At 30.3% G+C, this 23,937-nt stretch overlaps 2 protein-coding genes across 2 annotated transcripts; both read left to right on the top strand.

Moving 5' to 3' along the window:
• Window positions 1-4,455: 4,455 nt before the first annotated feature.
• 128up (GTP-binding protein 128up) lies at window positions 4,456-10,058 on the top strand. Its single transcript, XM_068777136.1, has 7 exons — window positions 4,456-4,627; window positions 4,783-4,903; window positions 5,072-5,247; window positions 5,975-6,214; window positions 6,877-7,045; window positions 7,998-8,250; window positions 9,341-10,058. The coding sequence occupies exons 1-7, from the start codon at window positions 4,586-4,588 to the stop codon at window positions 9,441-9,443; spliced, it is 1,104 nt and encodes a 367-aa protein (XP_068633237.1). The 5' UTR covers window positions 4,456-4,585; the 3' UTR covers window positions 9,444-10,058.
• Window positions 10,059-10,883: 825 nt separating this feature from the next.
• Window positions 10,884-17,065, top strand: LOC137933545 (centromere protein S-like). Its single transcript, XM_068777505.1, has 4 exons — window positions 10,884-11,071; window positions 12,131-12,288; window positions 13,634-13,700; window positions 16,752-17,065. The coding sequence occupies exons 1-4, from the start codon at window positions 11,039-11,041 to the stop codon at window positions 16,980-16,982; spliced, it is 489 nt and encodes a 162-aa protein (XP_068633606.1). The 5' UTR covers window positions 10,884-11,038; the 3' UTR covers window positions 16,983-17,065.
• Window positions 17,066-23,937: the final 6,872 nt, after the last annotated feature.

Below are 23,937 nucleotides of genomic sequence, written 5' to 3'. Positions count from 1 at the left end.
CTTGTATCAACTTCTCCCACAGATTGTTTAACACAGCACGATTCAAAATTTTACTTCTACATAATTTACTCTGCGAAACAGCCAATGCTCAGAGTTGAGTAATTTAATAAATATTATCTTGTTATTATTTACGTAAGACGATAAAGCTTTCTTGACAAAATATTTTGACACTTAAAACTAAGCAGTATAAGAAATTGTTCAATTAATGATTTAACTAAATAAAAAAAATTTTAACTTGCAATCAAGTTAAATTGTTCACAATGCGGTTGTCGATATAGAGTATTTATAAAAAAACAACATGTTATATATATATAAAAGCTAACAACAATAACTTTTTCAAAAATGGAATACTACTTTCTTCGTCATCATCGTCGGTTCAACCGAAGCCCACTGCATAAACATAGGCCTCCTAAAGATATTTATGGGAGGATATACTACAATCACCTCGCTTGACAAGCGAGATGGAGATGGATCTCAGTGTATTATGGTACGCAGAGGACGTTGCTGCCCATCCTTAGGAAACTTGTTTGTGAGCATAACAAAGTGTGAATTATATGAGATTGTATCCCGGGAATCGAACGTGAGACCTGCAATTGAAATTCTCAGTCCTCTACCGCTGTACAGCTCTACTATTGCTTAACTGGCTAATTCCTTAAACTATTAAAAAAAAAGATTTAATATTTTCTATCGTTGACAGGAAAATGCAACATACTATATCTCTAAACGAAATCCAAAATCTATTAATCGATAAGAATCTAAACAGTCTAGAATAGAGTTTTGCAGTCGTTTGATATGTTACATACATACTAAATTATTGTATCCGATTTAAAGGTATACTTACGAAATAATAGTTTTAGAAAAAAAAAATATTTGTATATCTGTATGTACATAGGCATCGCCTTACATAAAATGTTTGTGGTTTCATGTAAGTAATAAAAAACATTTTTTTCCGACATCTATACAAATAAATAAATTTGGGGTATCTATTTCTTTCACTAAAAAATACCACATTCATATAAATATATGTACGGTAGACATGCCAAAATTACATTTTTATTGTATATTGTCTGCCAGTCTATTTGTTCGGATTAATCTGAATTAGTTAATCTAAAATGGCTGGACTGATTTTGACGGTACATATATTGGCTAGTAGCTAATGTAATTAGGAGTAACAAAGGCTATTTTAGAATTTAAATATACTTGAAGGAAAAAAACTAAATAAACTACATATTCTTTTTGTTAAATTTCACGCGGACGGAGTCGCGGGCACAGTGTAGTATAAAAATTATACGAGTACATAAAGTCTTCTTCCCCTTTATAATATTATAATCAACTTATGTATATTTAACTAAAGAGTATAAGATTTTTTAAATCAATAATGGTCATTAAAATTTTAAATAGATGACTAATAATAAAAGACATACCGCACAATATACAAAGAGATTTTTGTCCATTCAAATAAGCTCGCGTTTAATAATTGGAAATACATTCTTTGGTAGGCAAAACACCAATTAATTTAAGATAATATTTGATCTACTTTAAGAACATAAGTCTCTCCAAAAAAAATTTAAACATACGCTAATTTACAAGGAAGGTGATTAATAAGAAAAATATTGTTTCCTAGTAATGAAATAAATATTGATATAAAGTAAAAAAAAATACCAAGTAAATTTAAAAGTGCAATTATCGAAAAAATTGTGTAAAAAAATTTGCAAACTTTTAATGAAACCAAATATTAGATATTAATAAAGTTTTCATATTTTCGTCTAAATAATATTGTTAGAAAAACGAGTTATAATTGTGTTTGAACCACAAATAAATAATAAAATCACATCTGCTCAAATATTTCTGTGAAGTTGTTAGTTTAACTATAAATTAATTTAATTATTTTTAAGTAAAAATGCAAGTAAAATTATAAGTTAAGTAATTTCGAACCCATTAGCAATGTATGTATAATAATATATCTAAATTGTGAATATATATTCTAATCAAAGAGTAAATATTACAAATGAAAGTAAAGATAAATATGCTAAGAAAGATAAAATGATGACGAAAAAGTTTTATTTTTTCGTTAAATTTATTTCTGCAGTCATAAATTGTGAAGTTTTAATCTTGAAACTTACCAATGATTAAACGTAACATCGACTTCCTAACTTGTTTCTAAAGTTCCTACTTTATCCATTTTAAAACTAACACTAAAGTTAACATACACAATTCAGTACCGGGATGATACTTTTAAGTTATATTTTGTTTTCAACACAAACATCGAAACACGCTATAACTTTTATAGTTTATTGCTTCGAAAACTTAGAGGAAAATGACAAAATAAAGCTTCCTAGCGTGACGACGCACGAGATGGTACTGAAATACGCGAGGCATATTCCAAAACAGTTTTTCAGTATTTCTACCCCTGTACATGGTGCGGTGCCCGAACCTACAGGGAATCTTTTCCATGTGGTTTGCTTTATTTATTTGGTATACCGCGACATCTTTGGTACTTACACGGTAACTCTACAACAGATGTATTCATATAATCACAGTAGTAACAGTTTTTGTCTATAGATGTCAGTTGTTTCAATTATATTAATATAACTGACACCTTTGTACTATAACAGAATCAAATAAAAACATGTTACCTATCCTTTTTCTTTAAAGTATATCCATTTCATTACAACTGTAAAGCAACATACTCAGGTGGCCAAGGTTTAAAGCAGCCCTCCGTCACGACCAGCTTACTGCATAATCCCCTCTTTAGAAAATATTGCAGCGTGAGTTTATACTCATCTTTAAATTGATAACGCTTGCTACAACCATTTGTCTATTTTATTTTTTTGTTGTTTTTTATTACGGCACTCTTTTAATCATCCGTTAGTAAGGACTAACGCATGATTAAAAGAGTGCCGTGTTTATGATACATTCTACTCAGTATTGCCATTAATAATGTTATAAAGAAAATAATATTTTATTTTACGTATCATTTATTACTATTAGATTGTGTTAGTTTAACACACCGATATATAACCATAAAAAATATCTTAAACTTGTTCGAAGTGGTCTCCATTAGCTACAATATATTCCTTTAAGCGTCGAGGCCCGTTATCAATAGCAGCATGCACTCTTTCTATGGAAAAAAATTTCCACTGCCAGTGGTACGACTGTTCCAGAGGCTCCAAATTATCATAATAAGCCTTACTCTCTTCTACTGACCATAAATCATATTTCAGTACAATAAGATCAGGACTTGAAGACGACCAGTCTACAGCTCTGATGAATTCCGAGTTATTGGTTGTCAGTTGTTAGTTAGTTGTAGTTAGTTGTGTGGATAGAGCTTTATGATTCGGCGCTGATCTCGCAGGACGATTCTTGGTTATTGAATGTGGTATTGAAAGAGACTTAACTTTCTCCTCAAGAATTGTGTCTTGACACGTTTGTTTTGATGTCGTGGTACCTTTTTCACATTAATATGATTATGCACACCTCTTACACTTAGCAGTAGCTTTTATTTTACCACCTCAAACTTTTTAAAAATGACCAGTGCTTTTTTATAGTCTGTAAGTCCAAAGTCATAAAATATGAAGAAAGGTTTTAAGTGTTATCTTTATCTCCCCAGGGTTGTACAACAGGGTTATAACTTATGCGCCGCGCGTCTATGAGAATTTCTCTTATAATTTTGACAAATAAAAGCATTCCATAATGGTATTCTATATGTAATAGTCATGCGACTTATACTATAATCTTTCATTTAAATTAGGATACAAAACCTCTATCGAGTCCTAAAATCCTCTACTCGTATTTTCTGAGCTTTTGCAAAGTCCTCGTAGTCATTTATTAAGACAAACAATTTAAGCAATAGTCTTTAGTAAATCGTATTCCAAAACGTGTTTGCCACGTAAACAAGACTTATTGTTTTCCAGCGCCATCAAAAAACTGCAAATGTTTAGGTGATAATCAGTTGCCATCACCTTTGCCATTTTTAGAGAGACGAATCGAATCTGGAGAAAAGCTTAGCCTAAACTTATTATATAGTAAACCTGTAATGAATTTTTTTTAGCCTTTCTCAAGAACCTCGGCTGCGGTGGTTACTTAAATATTTCACTGGATTAAAAAACCATCGGGCTCTCATTTTGCTTCGGTGGACGCTTGATGAAATAACCGATAAGTGAGAGCCGAAGCTCGTCACAAGTGGCGATAAAACTCAATATTCCACAACGATCGCTTTGATTTAATTACAATCACAATATTTTTATTATTAAAGGCATTGTGGAGGAGGCATTGTAGTCTTGTAAATTTTTTTCTCCAGAAATTTACCTAAAACATTAAATTAAATTAATATTTTTTACTTCTAGTGTATATTTTCAGGTCCAATAAGTATTATAAAATAAACATTGAAAATTCCATTAGTTTTGACATTAACTTAAACTTATGTGATTACTTGCAACACTGTATGGCGGTTCGCGGACGTAGAAAGATTGACACGCTTTCTTTCTGTTATTTCTTATTTATTACACTTAGAATTAAGATAAACTATTTTTCTTATTAGTAGTCCGTTGGTATAAACTATTCGTAATTAAAATAAATAAACAAAATGAGTACTATATTAGAGAAAATCGCTGCTATCGAGTCCGAGGTATGTACCGGAGGTTATGGCTTGAAATTTTACGTTAATAATCATAAAAATAAAAAATACTATAAAAATTTAGACACAATAAATGTGCACTTCACAATATTACAACCTCTTATTGTTTCAATATGTTTGTAATATTAAGGGAATCTTATTTTTAGATGGCCCGGACCCAAAAAAATAAAGCAACGGCGCTTCATTTAGGTATTCTTAAAGCAAGATTAGCTAAATTGCGTCGAGAACTGATTACCCCAAAAGGCGGCGGTGGTGCAACGGGCGAAGGTAAGCTGGTACTTGAAGTAAAAGATACCAGTTGGTAACTTCATGGTCCCCAAGTATGTAAACAAGACAATATACCAGAAATATAATTTAAAATTGGTTATCTCAACATTATCTTCGTAGGATATTTATCGTAATTTTCCGCTAATTAACATGTAAACCAAATTTCAGGTTTCGATGTTGCCAAGACAGGTGATGCTAGAATTGGTTTTGTGGGTTTCCCATCTGTAGGAAAGTCAACATTGCTTTCGAATCTAGCTGGGGTATACTCAGAAGTAGCAGCATATGAATTCACAACATTAACAACAGTACCTGGTTGTATAAAATATAAGGGTGCTAAAATACAGGCAAGTAATTTGTATGAAAGATGATCTAACGACATCTTGTATTACTGTAGCAATGACTTTTGCAAAATAATTCTAAAACTAATATTTGCTTGTGCAAAAAGTGTAATTTTGTGTATTCAATAACAAATATAACATTTTATTGTAAAGTTCTATTTTTTGAAAACACAAAGTTTAGACTTACATAATAAATTTGTTATGTAAAATCTTTGTCAGTTAACTCCTAAAAATATCACAATTTTACTTTCAATATAATCTTTGTTATGGATAATAAGAGTGGAATATGTATTATAACATATGTGTAAGTGTGAACCATAGAGGATGTCAACCCTCTTTCAAACTATGGAACTTTAGATAGAAGCATCCCTGTAGTTTCTTCCACCATTTTTTTGCCCAGCACTAATTCCTTCTAAAGTGGTAGTAATGCCAGGCCATATGAACTACCGAATAGAAGTTGGGTCTTCTTGGGTGTCAGATCTTAGGACCATATTACACTAATATTAACTTCACATACATACTCAGAGTAGTGGTTGCTCAGTGGTAAAAGGAATGTGACTTGTAATAGAAGGTTGTGGGTACAATTAATTGGACACAATCATATATAATTCACACCACATTTTTTATAAAACATTGACACAGCACACAAGGAAATTTCACAATACATATGGTGATTATTTTATATTTATAAACACATGTAACTATATTAGTAATTTATATGTTTCTGTTACAGCTTCTTGATCTCCCTGGTATTATTGAAGGCGCTAAAGATGGTAAAGGTAGAGGTCGGCAGGTGATAGCTGTGGCTCGGACATGCAGTTTAGTCTTTATTGTCCTTGATGTCCTCAAGCCTCTCCAACACAAGAAACTTCTAGAACATGAATTGGAAGGCTTTGGGTTGCGGTTAAACAAACAACCTCCGAACATTCATTTTAGAAAAAAAGATAAAGGCGGTATTAACTTGAACACTACTGTAAGTAAATCTCTTACACTATTAATTTTTAATCTTGAATAATAATTATTTATTAGTTATAGATATAAAAAAAAATATGAAAATTCCTTAGATCACAAACTATATATCATGCTGATATTTGTAGCATTCATTTATTTTTACCATTGAAATATGACAGGACAATAACTTCTGGCAGTGCAAAGTCAGCAGGGATAGGATAGTTAACAATAATTAATTTTAATACATAGCAATCCGAATTTCGAATATACATTTTTTGAATAGGGTGTACCATACATGACCACAGCAAATGAGCTATACTTTCACCCTTTAAACTCTTTACACCTGTTTTATTAATTTAGACATTATTCAGCAGGTATAAATTCCCATAAGGCAATATTTATACAGGGTGTTATGTAGTTTTTAGGATAGGCACCATGGTCTGATATGTTTTAGTTTTTTAATTAGAATATTTACTCATACACAGTGAAAAATCCCACAAATTTGTATTAGTTTTAAATACCACCACACAGTCCAATTGGACAACGAACGGGAGTTTGATTTTTCAAATAATATTCTATATGATAACATAAGGGGAGTGAAGCCCCTTCCGTGTTTTCTTTTAAAAAATCTGTGATGTTGAATGTTGGTAATCATCAAAGTAAATGATAATACTTGAATTCCAGTGTCCACAATCTGAACTTGATATAGAAGCAGTGAAAACAATATTGTCAGAATATAAGATACATAATGCTGATATTACCCTTCGATATGATGCAACTAGCGATGACCTTATTGATGTCATTGAGGGCAATCGAATTTATGTTCCATGCATCTATCTTCTTAATAAGATTGGTAAGAACTTTATTATGATAATTGCTGCTTATAGTTATACCGGAATAGGTAAAATAATTTAATTATGATCATTTTATTTAACTGTCATCATCATCATTCCAGCCATAGAATTCTCACTGCTGGACACAGGCCACTCTCATAGATTTCTCATAGGACTAGCTACTATTTATTAATTGTTGTAAATTTTTAATCTTAATATAAATGTTAATGGATAAAGACAATATTTAAATTTTTTGTTCTTTTTTTTTTGGTACATTTTAATTAAATATTATTGTCTCATTAGAATAAAAGTACAAATGGCATCCATTTTTGCCTATATCCAGCAGTGGACAGCCTTGGATCTATACATTGTTCACTTCCAGATATTACAATTGTCACAAGGATAACAAAATTAAATCGAAAAAAGGAAAAAAACTTATAACTTTTAGTCACCAAAGAGATGGTTAGAAAGAGAGACATAACTTTAGCATTCTATGGATTTACTGGTTGCCGGGTCTATCGCATTGTAGGGAGAAGAAATGGGTATGGTGCTTTGGGTTGACAACCCTTTATAATAGGTTTAGAGAGGTCACTAGGACTCCTTGCAATGCTCATTTCATAGGCAAATTATGATCTGCTTTGGAATCCTGTTCCAGAAATGAACTGATGCTCTTGATAGACCTAAATGCTACAGCAATTTGTAAAGAGATTTTGCTGTTATATCTCTCGCTCCTATCACTACCCTATACAAATTTACTATGAATTTAGTTAACTATAATTGTTTGACCTTTGATATATTTATTTCTCAGGAAACATTAACTATGTAATAAAATATAGCAATGTATGAATTAAATAATATGCAACAACATTTTTATTGGAATTTTTTTGTTGAAAAGTTTTCTTATATTCTTAATACTATATATATTCTAATACTTTTGAACAAAACAGATATTTTTTTTTTTATTTTCGCCAGATCAAATTAGTATTGAAGAATTAGATGTGATTTACAAGATTCCGCACTGTGTCCCTATATCCGCTCACCATAAATGGAACTTTGATGACCTATTGGAAAAAATGTGGGAGTATCTGAAGCTCATCAGGATATATACAAAACCGAAAGGACAACTTCCCGATTACAATGCGCCTGTTGTATTGCATGCTGATAGAACTAGTGTTGAAGACTTCTGTAACAAGCTGCATAGGTCCATTGTGAAAGAATTCAAATAGTAAGTAATAAGTTCATAAAGATAATATAAAAATATAGATCTACATGACTTTTGTTATTTTTTTATATATCTCAGAAGCAATTAACTAAGAGATGTTTTCTCTTAACTGAATATATATTTAGTGTTAATGAAATTTATGTGTTGAAATAATTTAGACAAATACAAAAGAATCAGATTATATATATTAATTAGTCAAATGCTTTGAATTGTTGTCCATTGCAATACTTCATTTTTATGGTGTGACATTTTGGGCAAAGGGTTGCCCACCAATTAATCAAATGAGGAAAAATGTTAATCTTTTACTTTAACGTAAAGATTAAAAAAAAATTTTTTGTTGTTAACTTTTAAGTCTAGTTTAGATACCATTGTATGAATGATGTTTACAAATGGGAAACAATAAGTAAAAACTATTGACATCATTTACTAAAATTTATAATTTTGTGAAATATATACGACACTTAAAATTTTATTACAAATTAGAATAAGAATGCGCCTCTTTGTAAAAAATGCGCTAATAAATATTACAAATGTTAAAAATTACATGAAAAGTGTATAAGTATTCATTCCATAAATTATTATCACCAAAAAGAATGATGACAAATTCAAAATGTGTCCTTATAGTCGTTACAGGTGTATTAAAAATAGTACAAATTGTGACTTTCTTAAAAAAATGGTATACAATAATATTTGTCTATTATTGCTAGTATAGGTGATTAGTTATTTAAGAGCAAAAACCCTTAACACTTGTACAGCTATTTTCAATTACCCTGTCCCCATAATGATAAAATCTACAGAGATTGATAGTAAATAATTATGACTATATGCGGTAATCCAAAATTTGTGAATTCTCTTTTTTATTATATTATCTACAATGTAATATGTAATGTAATATCATGTATATGTATACTGTATATTCATTACATTATTTAATTTTTGGATAGGGTATACCATACACTAATTGACAGACAGACTTTACATTCGACCCTTTTAAGCTTCTACATCTATAACTAATTACAAAATATACCATTATGTAACATTAACCATTACTGTTTGGACTTTTCAATAAATAAAATGTCCTGTTTTCTTACAGCGCCTTAGTGTGGGGATCTTCTGTCAAGCATCAACCGCAAAAGGTTGGAATAGAACATGTTTTAGCGGATGAAGATGTTGTTCAAATTGTTAAGAAAGTTTAAATATGTAAAATACATTTCATATGACAGATTTATTTTTTTAAGACTCAAACACTGTAAAAAATCTTTAATGAAGTGATTGTATGTATGTTCTTTTGTCTAAATTGTTAAATATTGATAGAAAGAAAGTTTAACATTTTATTTAGAAATTCACATTTTGAAACTAAGCGAAATGTTAGATATTCAGTGTGTAAAGAACTGTAAAAATTGTTCACACTACTAATAATGATACCTCAACCGTGGTTCATGAGTTTATGTAATTTCAGATAGAACTATAAGGATATATATTTTTCAAATTAAATTTGCCAAAATAACTACTCCTTAGTGTGAAGTTAATTAATGAATAGTGTGATATAATAATTTTATATAGCTGGACACTAAAGTACACAATGTGTATGTAATAAAGACGTACTGTTTTGTTCATTAATGATAAATACAAGATAACACTGATGTATTTGTTTTTCTATTATTTCGGTTTCTATAAATTACTTCATATATTAACAAATAGTTGGTTACTATTAATCATTTATAAAACTGCTGCAAAAAATGTAAATAATTCAATAAATGTTTGTCTGCAAAACATATTATACCCCGTTTGATTTGGCTCATTGCAAATATTAATCTTCAGTTCAAACATTAATCAGGTGGTACTACTACTCTAGATACATATAAAATACAGAGCAGTCTAAACCGATTATTACAAAAAATATATTTGTTGAAATAAATTTCCAATGTGCCTAATCAAATGCCGGCACAGTCATTACATTTATAAATAAATTTTCACATTACTAAGCATGTTAAGTGCAAATGTTTGTGTCAACTTTCGATCGTTTGATCATTTTTCGATTTGTTTGATCGATAGTCGTTTTCAATGTGCAAGTCTTCAATTTTTTGTATTTTTGATATATTGAAATAAAATCTTTAACAAGCAATATTACTTTAAATTACTGCATTACCGAATAACATGACTGGAAGTGGTTTTGTTTCACAACATATCTGAGAATAAAAAATGCTATTTAGTCTTGTAAATAATGCTCATTAAACTAAGTGTTAAAATTGGTGTTTGTTTTACTTTAAACTCTAATTATGATTTTATACTTCCTGCTCGACAATGATACAAATAATAATAAATAAAAAGAAACATTTATATATTCTTGACTTTTGGCAATTTTTAATCCTATGACAATTTGTATATCACAGTAAGTGTATATCATATTAAGTTGTTAATCAAATTGAAAGCGAAGATATAATATTTTTTTGCGACGATTAATAATACTGTCAATAGCTGAAACCGCATTATTAAAACTAAAAACTTTTAAAGTTAACAATATTTATTACCTGTATTTTTATACGTATCAATTGTCTGTGCCAGATACAATCAACTTTAAAGCTGTCAACGTCAAATAATACATGATTGCTTCAAACCAAAACAAGTTATGTTTTGTTGGAGTAACATAAGTAGAAAACGTTGTTAAAAGCTATAATTTTAAATGTGTATTTAAATTTCATGTTAAACGGTCGAATGTAATTGATATTTCTCAATGAAATTTCTTGTAACTATAATTGTCTGACTGGTATATATAAAGGAACAAAATAAAATGACATCATTCGAAAACTTGACGAAATCACAGGTAGGACATATTAATTACGTGTGTAAATATTATTTTTATTTTGTTTAATATGTAACAAAACTTTCGGCACTGTTTATTCATATAGTAACCGATGACAATATAATTAAGTCATAATTTTTATCAATGTTTTATGAATTCGTTCAATACACGCTGTATTATTTAAATAATACCAACACTGGTGCAAGTAATATAAGCATGCCGGTCTAAAATTTTCCGTCCAATGTTTTTAATATACATTAATACGAAGTGCGCGGAGATTGCAGGAGAGTGTCGTCGTTTGCTTGAGTATTCCTAGATAGCGCGCAACCATAACTACTCGCGAATTGATGAGTATGAACTGATGATATTTCATTTTTCATTTTAGTTCGATAAATTTGTAAGAGATGGCGCTAAATATCTTCAAGTAATCCAAATTATTTAGTTCAGGCCATAAAATATTAAATTTAGTTTTGTTGCACAAGGTCAAGACGAAAAACACTTTAATGGTTTTCGTCTTCTTTTGGAGAGTTGAAATATTAAGACCACCGCGTTAGTTTTCTTACGCTTTGACTAAGGCGTAATAATTTTCTTTAGACTAAAAAATTACATTAAGGCTTCGTTTTTTTAAATTATCCAGGTATATTAAATCTTTGCCATAAAAATTGCTATAAAGAACAATACTTTATTAATTGTACCTTACATTGATTACTATTACAGCGTGTTAGTTTAATATATTAATATATAACCATTAAAAACATGGAGCTTATTTGAAGTAATCTCCTTTGGCTGCAATACATTTGTTCAAACTTTGAGGCCAGTTATCAATAGCAGCACGCACGGTTTGGCCGAAAATTGTTGGAATCGTTGTATTAAAAATATTAATAACGTTTTAAATCTAAATGATTTTAAATAGGTAGTCTATTCTCTTTGTAGGTGGACCTCTTGCGCTGTACCTGTTGGTCCATGGTCTCCACTCTGGAACTATAAGGTCTTGGACCTTTCCACTGTAACTTCAACTTGCCAATCCGCTAGGCTTTGTCGGTTACCTTCGATTTACAAATATATGCTATTCATTTTTAGAGAACTCGAGCCACGCTGCACCGTGATGTGATTTCTATTTGCAATGAAGCATGTCATCTGCTTGGTTTGGAGATGACGAAACCTGCAATGGAAATAATCGCTGAATTATTGTATAAGAAAATCACTGTTTACGGCCTCGATTTAGAAGCATTTGCGAAGTATGCATTTAATTTATTGTTATTGTATTGTATGTTTATTTAAATGACTCACAAAGACTACGTAACCGTTAAAGGTCTAAAGAAAAGAAAATCAAATATATTGTTGAAGGTGGGACGAGTATTTGTAAGTTTGGTGGATATATACTCATTTGATTATTGACACATATTATTGTCGACTTAATATCACTTAAATTGACCACTTATGTACATCATGAAAAGAATGCCTGAAGAGCCCAATTTGATAGTGTTCAGAAATATTGCGAGATAATATAAAGGAAACTACGGTTGCCAGATTTAAAAATAAAAATTCAAAAAAATGTCTGTATGCTCAGAGTTACTACACTGTAAATTATTTCATAGAAATTAGCACACTTCGAGAATGATTGCTTGCTTCAAAGTTATTTCAATGCTTATTAAATACCTAATTTTATGTTTTTCAAAAATATTTAGTTGAGTGTCTTTCGCCTGTTCTTCTCGAGTTTGTGGCATTTATCCGAACAGGTAGACTCAAAAATATCTAATTCATTCATGGTCGAAGAAAACATTTTAAATTTTAATTGTAGCAAAACTTTTTTTTAATAATTGAGTTTAATATTGTAAATTTTAACTAAAGTATTAATTATATTTAAACATGTAAATATTAAATGGTTGTTTATTCATGACATTAGAAAATAGGATGTTAATATATGGTTAAATTATTATAAGAAATCGTTAAATCGTTTCATATAAATTTTGACGACCGAAAGAAGCTATAATCAGATTGAAATCCTCTGTAAGTCATCCTACAACTTAAAGCTACGAGGATCCCAAACGCGTATTGGTCCGAAACTCTTTTTCGAAAGCCTTGCGAGGATGCTCGCGAGGATTCGACAAGTTGCCTCCACAGGCCTCTATGACCTGCTTTTTTGAGTGCTTCCTTTATTATAAGGCCCGTGGCCATCCGCCCCCCGTGGCCATCCGCCCATCAGGTTGATAATCGACCTCTTGGTCTCTTTTTCTCTATTATTACAGTTTATTGAGACTTTTTGGTTGTCTCTGACCTTTATGGCCATAGTAGCAGATGGTGGAGAGCCTGTAATTTTGCAAGAAACTCGCATGTTTTTTTAGGGAATTCGCAGTAACCATCGAAGCGTTCGTGTCTCTCAAGACATTATTACGCTGTTAGTCAAATATACGAAGATTCTCGTAAATTGTTTTGTATTGTAAGTTTTTCGTAATCACTGAACTTGTGTGATGTCAGCAAAGTTGTCATAATTCTTATTTTAAAGGTTCTGAGATGTTTGATCGCTAAAAATGTCAGATAAATCACTTATCGATTAATATAATCGATTATTGTGAGTTGCAGGCACGCAAAACGAAGCACAATCAACGGTGATGACGTCAAGTTATTAGTCAGACGCAATCCTTCGCTCGTAAGTAATAATAAAGCCTTTTATTTTCATCTTATTACTATACTTTTGAAAATTTTGTTAGTATTGTGTATATTTTGTATGAAATTATACCATACCTCTATCCTAGTGTTCTTATGTATATTATGTCTATATCACAAGACCTTGCCTATAATTAACTTTTATTTAAAAATAATATCTTTTAATTTACAATTAATATACAGGGTGATATAAAAAAGGTTAAAAGCTTTTAAGGCGTGAATGTATAGATCATTTGCCAGAAAAACGTCAGGGATTTATACCTATTTGAAATCAAACTGTATGATAGTGATCACTGTTAAATAAGTTATATTAATTTATTTCGTCTTTTGGATGCATTCACGGTGCGAATAAATTATAGCAGTACAAAGCTAGGACTTATAATAAACCATAATTGGTAATAGTATTTGGTTATCGAAATTTTTAAAACGATGTTACATTATGTATAACGTAATGTTATTTATTAGTTCTAAAATCATTGATTTTTTGAGTAGGTGTACCATACATTAGTTGACAGCAAATGAATTTTAACACCTATAACCAATCCACCTATAACATAACATTTAAACCCTGTATATATATACTGTATAATGTTTACAATGAAGGTTTAATAAATAATACTAAAATATATTAAGCGTTTTTTCGAAATACCTATGTAGAGGATTATGGATTGAATTTCATCTCCGTCGATCAATCGAATTGATAAGCTGACTCATGAAATAATATTTAGCAAAATCATGATTTAAAAGTTAAAAACCAGCTGAAACACACGATTCCATTTACAGATTCTATGATACCACCGCCCGCTTTGGGTTGCCATTGCCTTCTATAGGTATTATTTTATAATACGGTGAATTGAAATATAAAAAAAAATATGTTTGCCAAGTTTTGCGTACAAAAAAAATATAAATGTTAAACCTTGTAAAATAAATCCCTATCTCACATGTAGAAGTGAAAAAGAGGGCCCCAATAATGGGACCAATAAAAATTGTAAAAAGTTGAACAAAGAGGCATTTTTGCTACCTCAAACATAAAGTAATAAAAAAAAAAGAAACAGTTTTTTTAAGTATCTTCCCAAGGATTTATCTAATAATTTGCTAAATTTTCACGGCAATTGAATGATTTATATTTTACAGTTCAATCATGAACAGAGTATATAAAAATTCTCATATTGAGATTCAATTTTATGATTGTATTTTTAATTCTCGAATGACAAGACCTCTGTCAAGTCAAGCTTTCGTAGCATTGTCAGTTTACATGAATCGACTGCAGTAGGCGTTTGCCCTTAACTTGATTTTTATGTATAATAGGAAGGCTCCATGGGCTTAAGGGTTTCGGCAAAAGTTGTTACGTATATTTCTTTCCAAGTTTGGAAAACAATTGTGCTCGTATGTCGTGTGGATAGAATGTATACATGCTAAATGCAAGGAGCGGTTATATATCGGTTCAGCAGTCACTTTATACACGTTAATCAAAGGGCGACATAGATTGATGACTTTGATTCAATTACAAAGATAATATTATTTATTCTTGTGCATTTGTTTAATATTACATAAATGTATAATTTGTTTTAAATTTTAAAATATATATATTTATTCGCATTATATATCGAAGCTAATATGATACACGGCTAAATGGTATTATCTAAATAAAATAAATGTTACAATAAAATAGAACATACTTTTTATACTTTGCGGGTAGATGTAAAAACATACAACTACCCGCAAATAAGGCATGTATATGGCTCGTCGCGGCGCTGACATGATTAGGTGAATATGTTTATTCATCGTACCGACGTTTACACGTTCCATTCGAATATAATGAATCGCTTTCCGGTTATTTTGGACCCCAATTTTAATTTAAATACGATTCTGAATGACTAACTAACTCCGCTGATGGACGATTTTATTTATGCAATTACTGTTTTCGGACCAAAATGATATTCCTAATTGAAATCCTATTACCACGCGGTGATGTGTCCGCCAACCTAAAATCATTGTTACAGAGCGTCTAATTAAAACGGATTTTCGTGTTATAACTTGTGCAATGAAGTTCAGGTAATTATATTTATTATCTACTTGTAATATATGTATATATTAATAATTATTTACAATAGTAATTTTGAACTATACAAAACGCAAACCGAGGGTACATTGAACATAGAATGAACCTATAAATTAAAACTTTTTGTCATAGAATAATGTCTGAATATACTTCGATATTATAACGATATACTGGCGATATATCTTGGTGATATATTTTTTGCTACGGAATTTTAAAGAGAGGTAATTAAAAATAAAAAAATAATTTGGACGAATTATTCCTACATTAATAAAATGTTAAAGAGAAATAAAAAAAATATTTTTTTTAAATTATCATAAAAATATATATTATTTGTTTATTACATTACAGCATACAACAGTACCAAACAGGTGTTAGGTTTGAGATCTGTGTTACTTATTTTCAAATAACAGCTAAAGCCGAACCCTTTTATGGAAATTCTACTCTTGAACCCTGCCCGGTTTGTAGCTATAAATGATATGCTTAAAAATATTTTTTTACTTTACTTTTTACTTATATCTCTATCTATCTATAAATTAATTCATATTAAGAACAATTTTAATTAAACAATACTATAGTATAAGATGTGAGCTTCATTATCTTAAATATAAAATGGCCTTGAAGAGAAGTCTTGAGAAACTTGAATAATTCGATGTAAAATAACGTTTCTTCAAAATTTTACCCTTTTGACAGTACGCTATGAACTTCGCACGCTTGACAGTTCACTTGCTGCAAATATATATAGTCGTTTAAAAATGGCGCTAATCACTATTTATCAACCACAAACTTAAATTATTTATTTCACATTTAATAAATAAAGTGGTAACTCTGATATCTGTATGTAATTTAAATATATTGATTTAAAAATTTGTATACATTAATTAGAACGATAAGCCAATAACTTCTAATAGTAGAAAGCCTGCGGCGACAGCTAGTACATATATTCTACCAAAGTTGTTATATTATTTGTTGCAGAAAACGCATTTAAGTGGAATATTGAGTAATCTACAATCTATTAAAATAGATAAGCGTAGAAAGACAAACGCTACAATGGCCGTCGTGAACGATACTCCCGCCAAAAATAAGCCGCAAGTGGAAAGTGAGAAGGCAGAAAAAAATAAGGAAGATGGACATAGTGACTTTGAAATGGACGATCGGAATGATAATAGATCTCTGAATGAAACCATAGATTTGACATTTGATTAAATAAAGTGATTGTAGTAGAAATTTAATGTTTTTTTAATTGTTTTATTTAATTTTGTTCTTTTTTTACTGGATTAATTTTTTACATAATGTTTTTAACCAGAAACATGTTTAATTTGCATTGCAAAACTCTTCTTTGGAAGTTACTGCAGTATGCCAATAACAGTTAATATAATTATATAAAAATAAATTAATTGTGTAAAAATATTACGCATAGTTATGCGTGTTTTTGGCATGCTGTAATAAATTAAGAAGATAAATATGCTAAGGTAAAAGTATTTATGGAGGAGATTATACCCCAATGAACAACAACAATAAAAAATTAAAACTTTGTTTTTATCGAAAACTACTGTTGTAATATTCTAGTAATGCATAAACTGTTTAGCCGACCGTACAGCTCGAACAAGGCCGCCGAAAAACTCGTTATAATGAAACACAATTACTGAAGGCTTATAGAATCCTCGGAGCTGTTTTACTTAGATTGGTAGCGGCTTGTAAAACCTTTTTGGACTAGTCTACGTTGTCTAAGGATCATAAAAATTGGTATTATTTTTAGAAAAAATTCTGTCTTGTGTAAGAATCAACAGCAATCGATATAATGTTATATATTAAATTTATCGATTATTGTAGATGACAAAAACAATATTTATTTACATTATGTTAATTCTATTTACTACTCAAATACTATACTTAGTAATACTAACTGTCCCGACAGAAATGCAAGAAGTTATTGGCCTGTATTTTATAAAAAAATAAAGGACATAATTCAATGACCTCTTAATTTATTGATTAACTGTGAAACGTATAAAGTATTTTTATGATTAATAAATACTGACAGATACAGGTGTTAAATGACGATATAGTATCGCAAAGCTATCATACGCAAAATTCAAATTGGACTGCACAGTTTCAATATTTCCGATATTTACTAAGTTTTTGCGCATTTTTCTATTTTTCTTACATAAGAACCTTCTAGAAATTATTTGGAAAATTAAATCGGTAAAGTCGTTCTTAAGTTGTAATGTGACAAAGGAGAAATAAAGAATTTTTATTTTATTTACATTGATAATATTAACTGTGTTTAGTATTGCAATGATTATATTTCATGTTTTCTTAAAATCTTATAGTTGAACTTTGTGATTATTCTCTATGAAGGTAATTTACGGAAAAATAGATTACTTAATACATAAACTACTCAACGCCACTCTCTGTTCTTAGTGGTTAATTACTCCTATAACGACAGTTAGAGTATAATGAGATTTTTGCAATTCAACAGTAGCACATTACAGGGTGCTGTTTGTCAACTCACCCCCCTCCAGTTCACCCCTCATTTGTCGCTGACCACCCCCTAGCGCTACAGGGGAAAGTTATTAGGCAGCTGTGTTAATGAAATTAATGTAAACGAACATCCTGTGTAAAATTTCGCAAATATTTTTCTACTTCTGTGTAAATAAACGACGAAAGTAAGAATTAGTCACTCGCGGAATTTTAGTATACTTCAGACAAATCAATCTAAAATGCCGTAATAACTTAGAATAATACTTCCTGATGGTGAACTCGGACCCGCCTCTAGATCTTTCCTTTAAGCCCCTAGTCGCTTATTGCAAGGAATAGTCTACCCTTAAGATATCTATGGGGGATATACCATAATCGCTACGCTCGGTAGGGTGGTTGGCAATCGCAGTGTGGTTTTGGTATGGTACGCAAAGGACGCTGTTGCCCATCCTCTGAATTTCCTTGTGGGCAGAGGAAATACAAAACAATCAATGAACAAAGTGTGAATTATATATGTCAGTTCTGACCCGCTGGGCTACCACTACTCAAAAATTCTGGATCTGGATCTGTATTCTAAAATCACCACAAGAGCAAAGGATCGTAACTTTGTTAACAGGTAAAAGAAAAATCTAGAAGGTGCCAGAAATAATGAAAAAACATATACAACTACTTTAAATTTAACATACATACAAATATATAAATATGAAATACATATGTAAGACTGGTGTCCAAATGCGCGCCATTGATTTCATTTTTTTTAATTTTAAAATACCTTTTAACTTATAATTAACTTTAAATGTTTGTTCTGTAAATTTTAAAAATTTATACATTTTTAACACGCTACGAAAACAGTTTCGATAAATCATAATGTTGACACACTATACGCAGAGACGATAGCCTAACTAGGGTAATGAAAAATGTAACTATGTTACAACGCAAAACTTGTAAACAACTTAATTATGTCTACTTTTTTATGTAGATTTTTATAGTATTATTTACAAATTTATTGTTTTGTTTTTTTTGGCAATATTTATTCTATTAACCACCCCTTCCATCCTTTTATAATGAATTGCGATACAGCTTAAGTTCATATCCATTATTTTTTTTTCTACATTTCTTTTGAAAATGTTAATGACATTTTCAATTGTTAATGTAAAGACGAAGATAACTACTTAATGAGTTAAATTAATGTTTGAGCGTTCTATAAATCACTTGATATGTAAGAATTTATTCAGTAGTGGTTCGATGACAAATAAGTAAATTGTTTGATAGAGTAAGAACAGATTATACACAGTTAAACAACCTTGTTAGTACTTATAGTGTTAAATAATATCCAATGGTGTTTAGGGCGAAATGTCAGATATGACATTTGTGAAAAATAAATTCGTGATGCTGGTCGCTTCTAATCGATATTAAATAAAAATCTATGAAGGAGGCTTATATCCAGCTGTGAATATCTGATATTTGAGCTTGACAATTATTTATTATATACACATGCTATAAAACAGAGTTCCCCATTTTTTTTTGTGTCGTAGACCCCTTTGCTATGTTTTTCCGTTGGGTAGACCCCCTACTTACCTGATATTGATTTCCTGTAAAATTCTAACTGTAGAGAAGTTTAGTGTTAAAAACTTAAAGTAAAAACACATGTTAATTATTACATTTATTTATTGAATTTAAATTAAAACTACTAAAAATAAAATTTTGTATCTGTTATGTAAAATAGTATGATGTAAGTAAATAGGTACTATCAGTGTATGTGTTGAGATCCACTATCGTGGACCCCCATTTTCATTTCATGGACCCCCAAAATTTTTTTCGTTGACGTAGACCTCTTGCAGGTTGTCATAGACCCCTAGAGGACGATATAGACCACTTCGGGAATCATTGCTATAAAACAATAAATATTTTAGTAACAAATTGGTAATACTGAAAAAAATTATAAATGGTAATTTATGTATAAACTTAGATTGATTATTATGATCCTAAAACGAAAAGAAATTATGAAAGGAAGATGAGTAGGAAGAAGATGATCGTCCGGTCTTCGGTCGGACAAGCTGTTATGTAGCAACTGTTCTTGAAAACAAAAATACAGCAGTAGCAAATTACAACAGCATTCATTTTCCTGTTTTTTTTTTTTTTTTTTTTTATAAAAATTCGAATAGTCCTTCGTTAGGACAACACGACAACGCACTCTGCCAAATGAACAACTGATTGTTTGATAAGACCTTGCACCAGTTAAATTCATTCACAAATGTTAAAGAAAAACTAATGCAATATGATTACAAGATGCCGGATAAAACGATGGTTGGCTTCAAAATATCTGAGGAAAAGAGCCAGCTAATAGGGTTACCGCTTCTCAAAATGGATTTACAGGATGTAACAATGCATATATTGTCAGAAAGACTATTTTGAATAATAAAATCATTTATAAATACTTCTTCTTAGTCATTTTTCTCACGGATAAGGGTTCTGCCCAATAACGCCAGTCTCCGTTGCATCTTTGTCAAGGCTATTCTATTTTCGAAAAGTTTTATGCAGCATTCACAGTGATGTCGCACGCGTTTACAACTGTGTAAGACGAGTAGGTGACCGTTTTTAAGTACATATATAATTTAATTTTTGATATTATAAAACCTTTCAGAATCACTTTATGTAATAGGCAATTTTATTTAGTATTATAATTGTCAGTGAAGACAAATCACTTACGTATTCACTTGAAAGCTGTCAAAGTATAAACTAACAAAACTAAGGAGTAAAACTTTTTAAAAGGGGTGTGTACCAATTCTCGCCACGCTTGGCAAGTGGAGTTTTTTTTCATTTATTTACTTGTAAATCATGACTACGGTATATAAATCAAAGTAAAAAATGATCGTAAATTTAAAAGTGTTGCATAAAAGGCGTTCCAAGGAGAATAGAGCGTTTAAAACAAGGACTACAAATTAGAGTGTAATGTAAATCTGTTCCTTACAAGACAAAGCGTAGTGAGTGCAGGCTGATCTAGGATACCTGGAAGGAACCTCGGCGCTCTAGATAGCGCAGGCACGGCGGAGCGCTGGCCCGGCTGGAGATAGGCCTGCGGTCCTCATTAAAATATGTAAATGCCGCTGAGAGACATTACGTAGATAGGTGCTTCTGACTTATTGACTGGATGACGTTATGCAAAATGTACTAAATTGTGCTTTTAACAGTAAACAATTGTTCAAAGTTATATATCTATACAAATTAATGTTTACAAAATTTGCTAAAAAGTGAGCTATTAATATATCAACAGTATAATTGGTATAATATTACCCTATGCGTTAAAGCTACGATAAACATGTAAATATTTTATTTAAATGTTAATTATATGTTTCATTTAAATAAATGTCGAAATTTTCAATTTTTAAATAGTACATGTATTATGTTTTGACCTGCATTCAATAAAAATAATTGGTTGGACTAAACAACAGAACTAGAAGAAAATATCTAGTACATTTAAAGTCGAAGAAGTTATCAAGCTGTCACTTAAAGTCGCCGAATTAGAAAAATCTATATAATAATACCTGTATATTCTGTCTATAGGTATGTAATTGTTTACAATGGGCCTTATAAGCAGGCTCAAAGACAACCAAAGACAGAATCCTCGGAGTTTCGTAGCGAGATCGAAACAAATTAAATCTGCTAAAAACGGAGGAGGCCTTTACTTTGTAGTGGGTTTCTATCGGTTGATATGATGATGAAATATGTAAAAAATGAAAATAAATGATGAGACTTCACATCTTTACATAACACCTGTAACATACATGTAGCCTGTGTTCATCAAATAAGTGATTTCGAAGTTCATAAAGCGGAAAACGATGACGCATGCCGCATAACACCGTCCAAGTTGTGAACGCATTACTCGTTTACGGGGCACCTACCGCGCGCAACTATTTAGTATCATTACAAATGTCGCTCGCCGAGTCCGCGTGTCCGGCCGTCTGTGTGCGCGGGAGCTACCGTTCCTTATTAATAAGGCGTATTGGGCTAACTAATGTGGAGACGGATTCACAGGCACTATACTTTAATTTTTAATGACTAAAATAGTTCAATTTTATTTATTAACCTTCGAAGTATATAAATGATTGGTTATAGTTATAAAAGTTTTAAAGGGGTGAAAGTATTGATTATTTGCTGTTTATTAATGTACATTCAAAATCCAATGGTTTTAGAGTTAAAAAAAAGAAGTTTAAAAAATTCTATTACGATATTATAATATTAATTATTGTTTACTATTTGTCGGTTCAGGCTTTGTACGGCCAGAAGTTATTGCCCTGTTGAATTCCAATAGAATAACAAATTAAAATGACACATTTCATTGTGATCATTTTATGTAAGGTAATTTGAACTTTAAAAGGGAATATATAGCTTATTAGCTATTAATTAATGTTAATAATTTTAAAAATAATAAACAGCGTAACAATAATATAGTGAGAAAAAGATTTTTCCAAATTCTATTGCGACGATTTAAAATTAATTATTGTTTACTACATATCACTACAACCTTTGTACTTCCAGAAGTTATTAGCTTGTTAAATTCCAATAAAAAAAAAAAACAAATTTATATAACATATTTCAGAGCGATGACTTGATAAAGGTTGAATGGAAATAGGTAATAAATCTTCAAAGATATTTGCTGACAAATGAGCTAAATATTCTATATCATTTATTATACTACATTCTACATTCTATAAATTATATAATAGCACAGAGATCTTAATGTTATTACATATAATTCTTAACAAAGACAAGTACTTTACAGCGCCTTAAAGTACAATAATATTTTTAAGCTGCAAGAAGTCTACAACTGGACTTCGATCTTCCTAGAAATTTCTTACAGGACCTTCAGGAACCTGTTTACCGTTAGCTTTTTTGTGTCAATATTCATAAATATAACAGGAAACAAGACTAATTTACGAAAAAAAAACATGTAATTTAAATATGGAAAAAGGAAATAAATGAAATTATCCATTAAAATGATTATAAAATGGGAAGTAGGAAACAGAAAAAAAAATAAGTCTATATTCCATCTATTTTCTCCATACTTAATTTATCTGCATGTTTATAACTTAATGAAAGTCACTAACGTTCAAAACGTGATACTAAAAAGATTTTTTTATTAAAGTCAAAGTATCGAATGAAGGTAATACAAAATATAGCCTTTTACACAATAATGCCATCATGATCAAACCATGTTATGTACAATATAAAATTGTTCATGAAAATATTTAAAATTTCCGAAAAAAAAAACCAGTCTTTAATATTGTAATTTAAGACTGATTTTTTTGCATTTCAATAAAAAACCTAGCTCCCAGCTATCACGTGGAGGTACGTGGTATAACATGATTGTAAAAATTATAAAGTATTCCTAAAAAAAGTTAACCAATTACTTAAAATTTTCTATCTGTATTTTGATTTATAAAGCACTGGTAAATATTCCAGCTTCACCAAAAATGCCATTGAGTTTTTGTTGTAGACAGTCCAGTTGAAGTTATTTGTTATTCTTCGCAAATCACTCTTTAAAGAAGAAGTCTAAGTTTAGATGATTGTGATGTCTGAGTTGAGATAGCTTATGACGTTAATTGCTAAACATGAGTCCCCGCTATGGATTATCAATAGGACTGGATTCAGCTATATCTTGTGGGACTTGCAAGGAACTTGT

The sequence above is a fragment of the Battus philenor genome, unplaced genomic scaffold (assembly GCF_028537555.1).
Source record: "Battus philenor isolate CCGP_79_NKW_IND1 unplaced genomic scaffold, ilBatPhil1.0.hap1 SCAF_13, whole genome shotgun sequence".
In the NCBI taxonomy this organism is placed as follows: domain Eukaryota; kingdom Metazoa; phylum Arthropoda; class Insecta; order Lepidoptera; family Papilionidae; genus Battus; species Battus philenor.
Note: the sequence above shows the minus strand (reverse complement) of the source record. Positions and strands in the feature narration are given on the sequence as shown.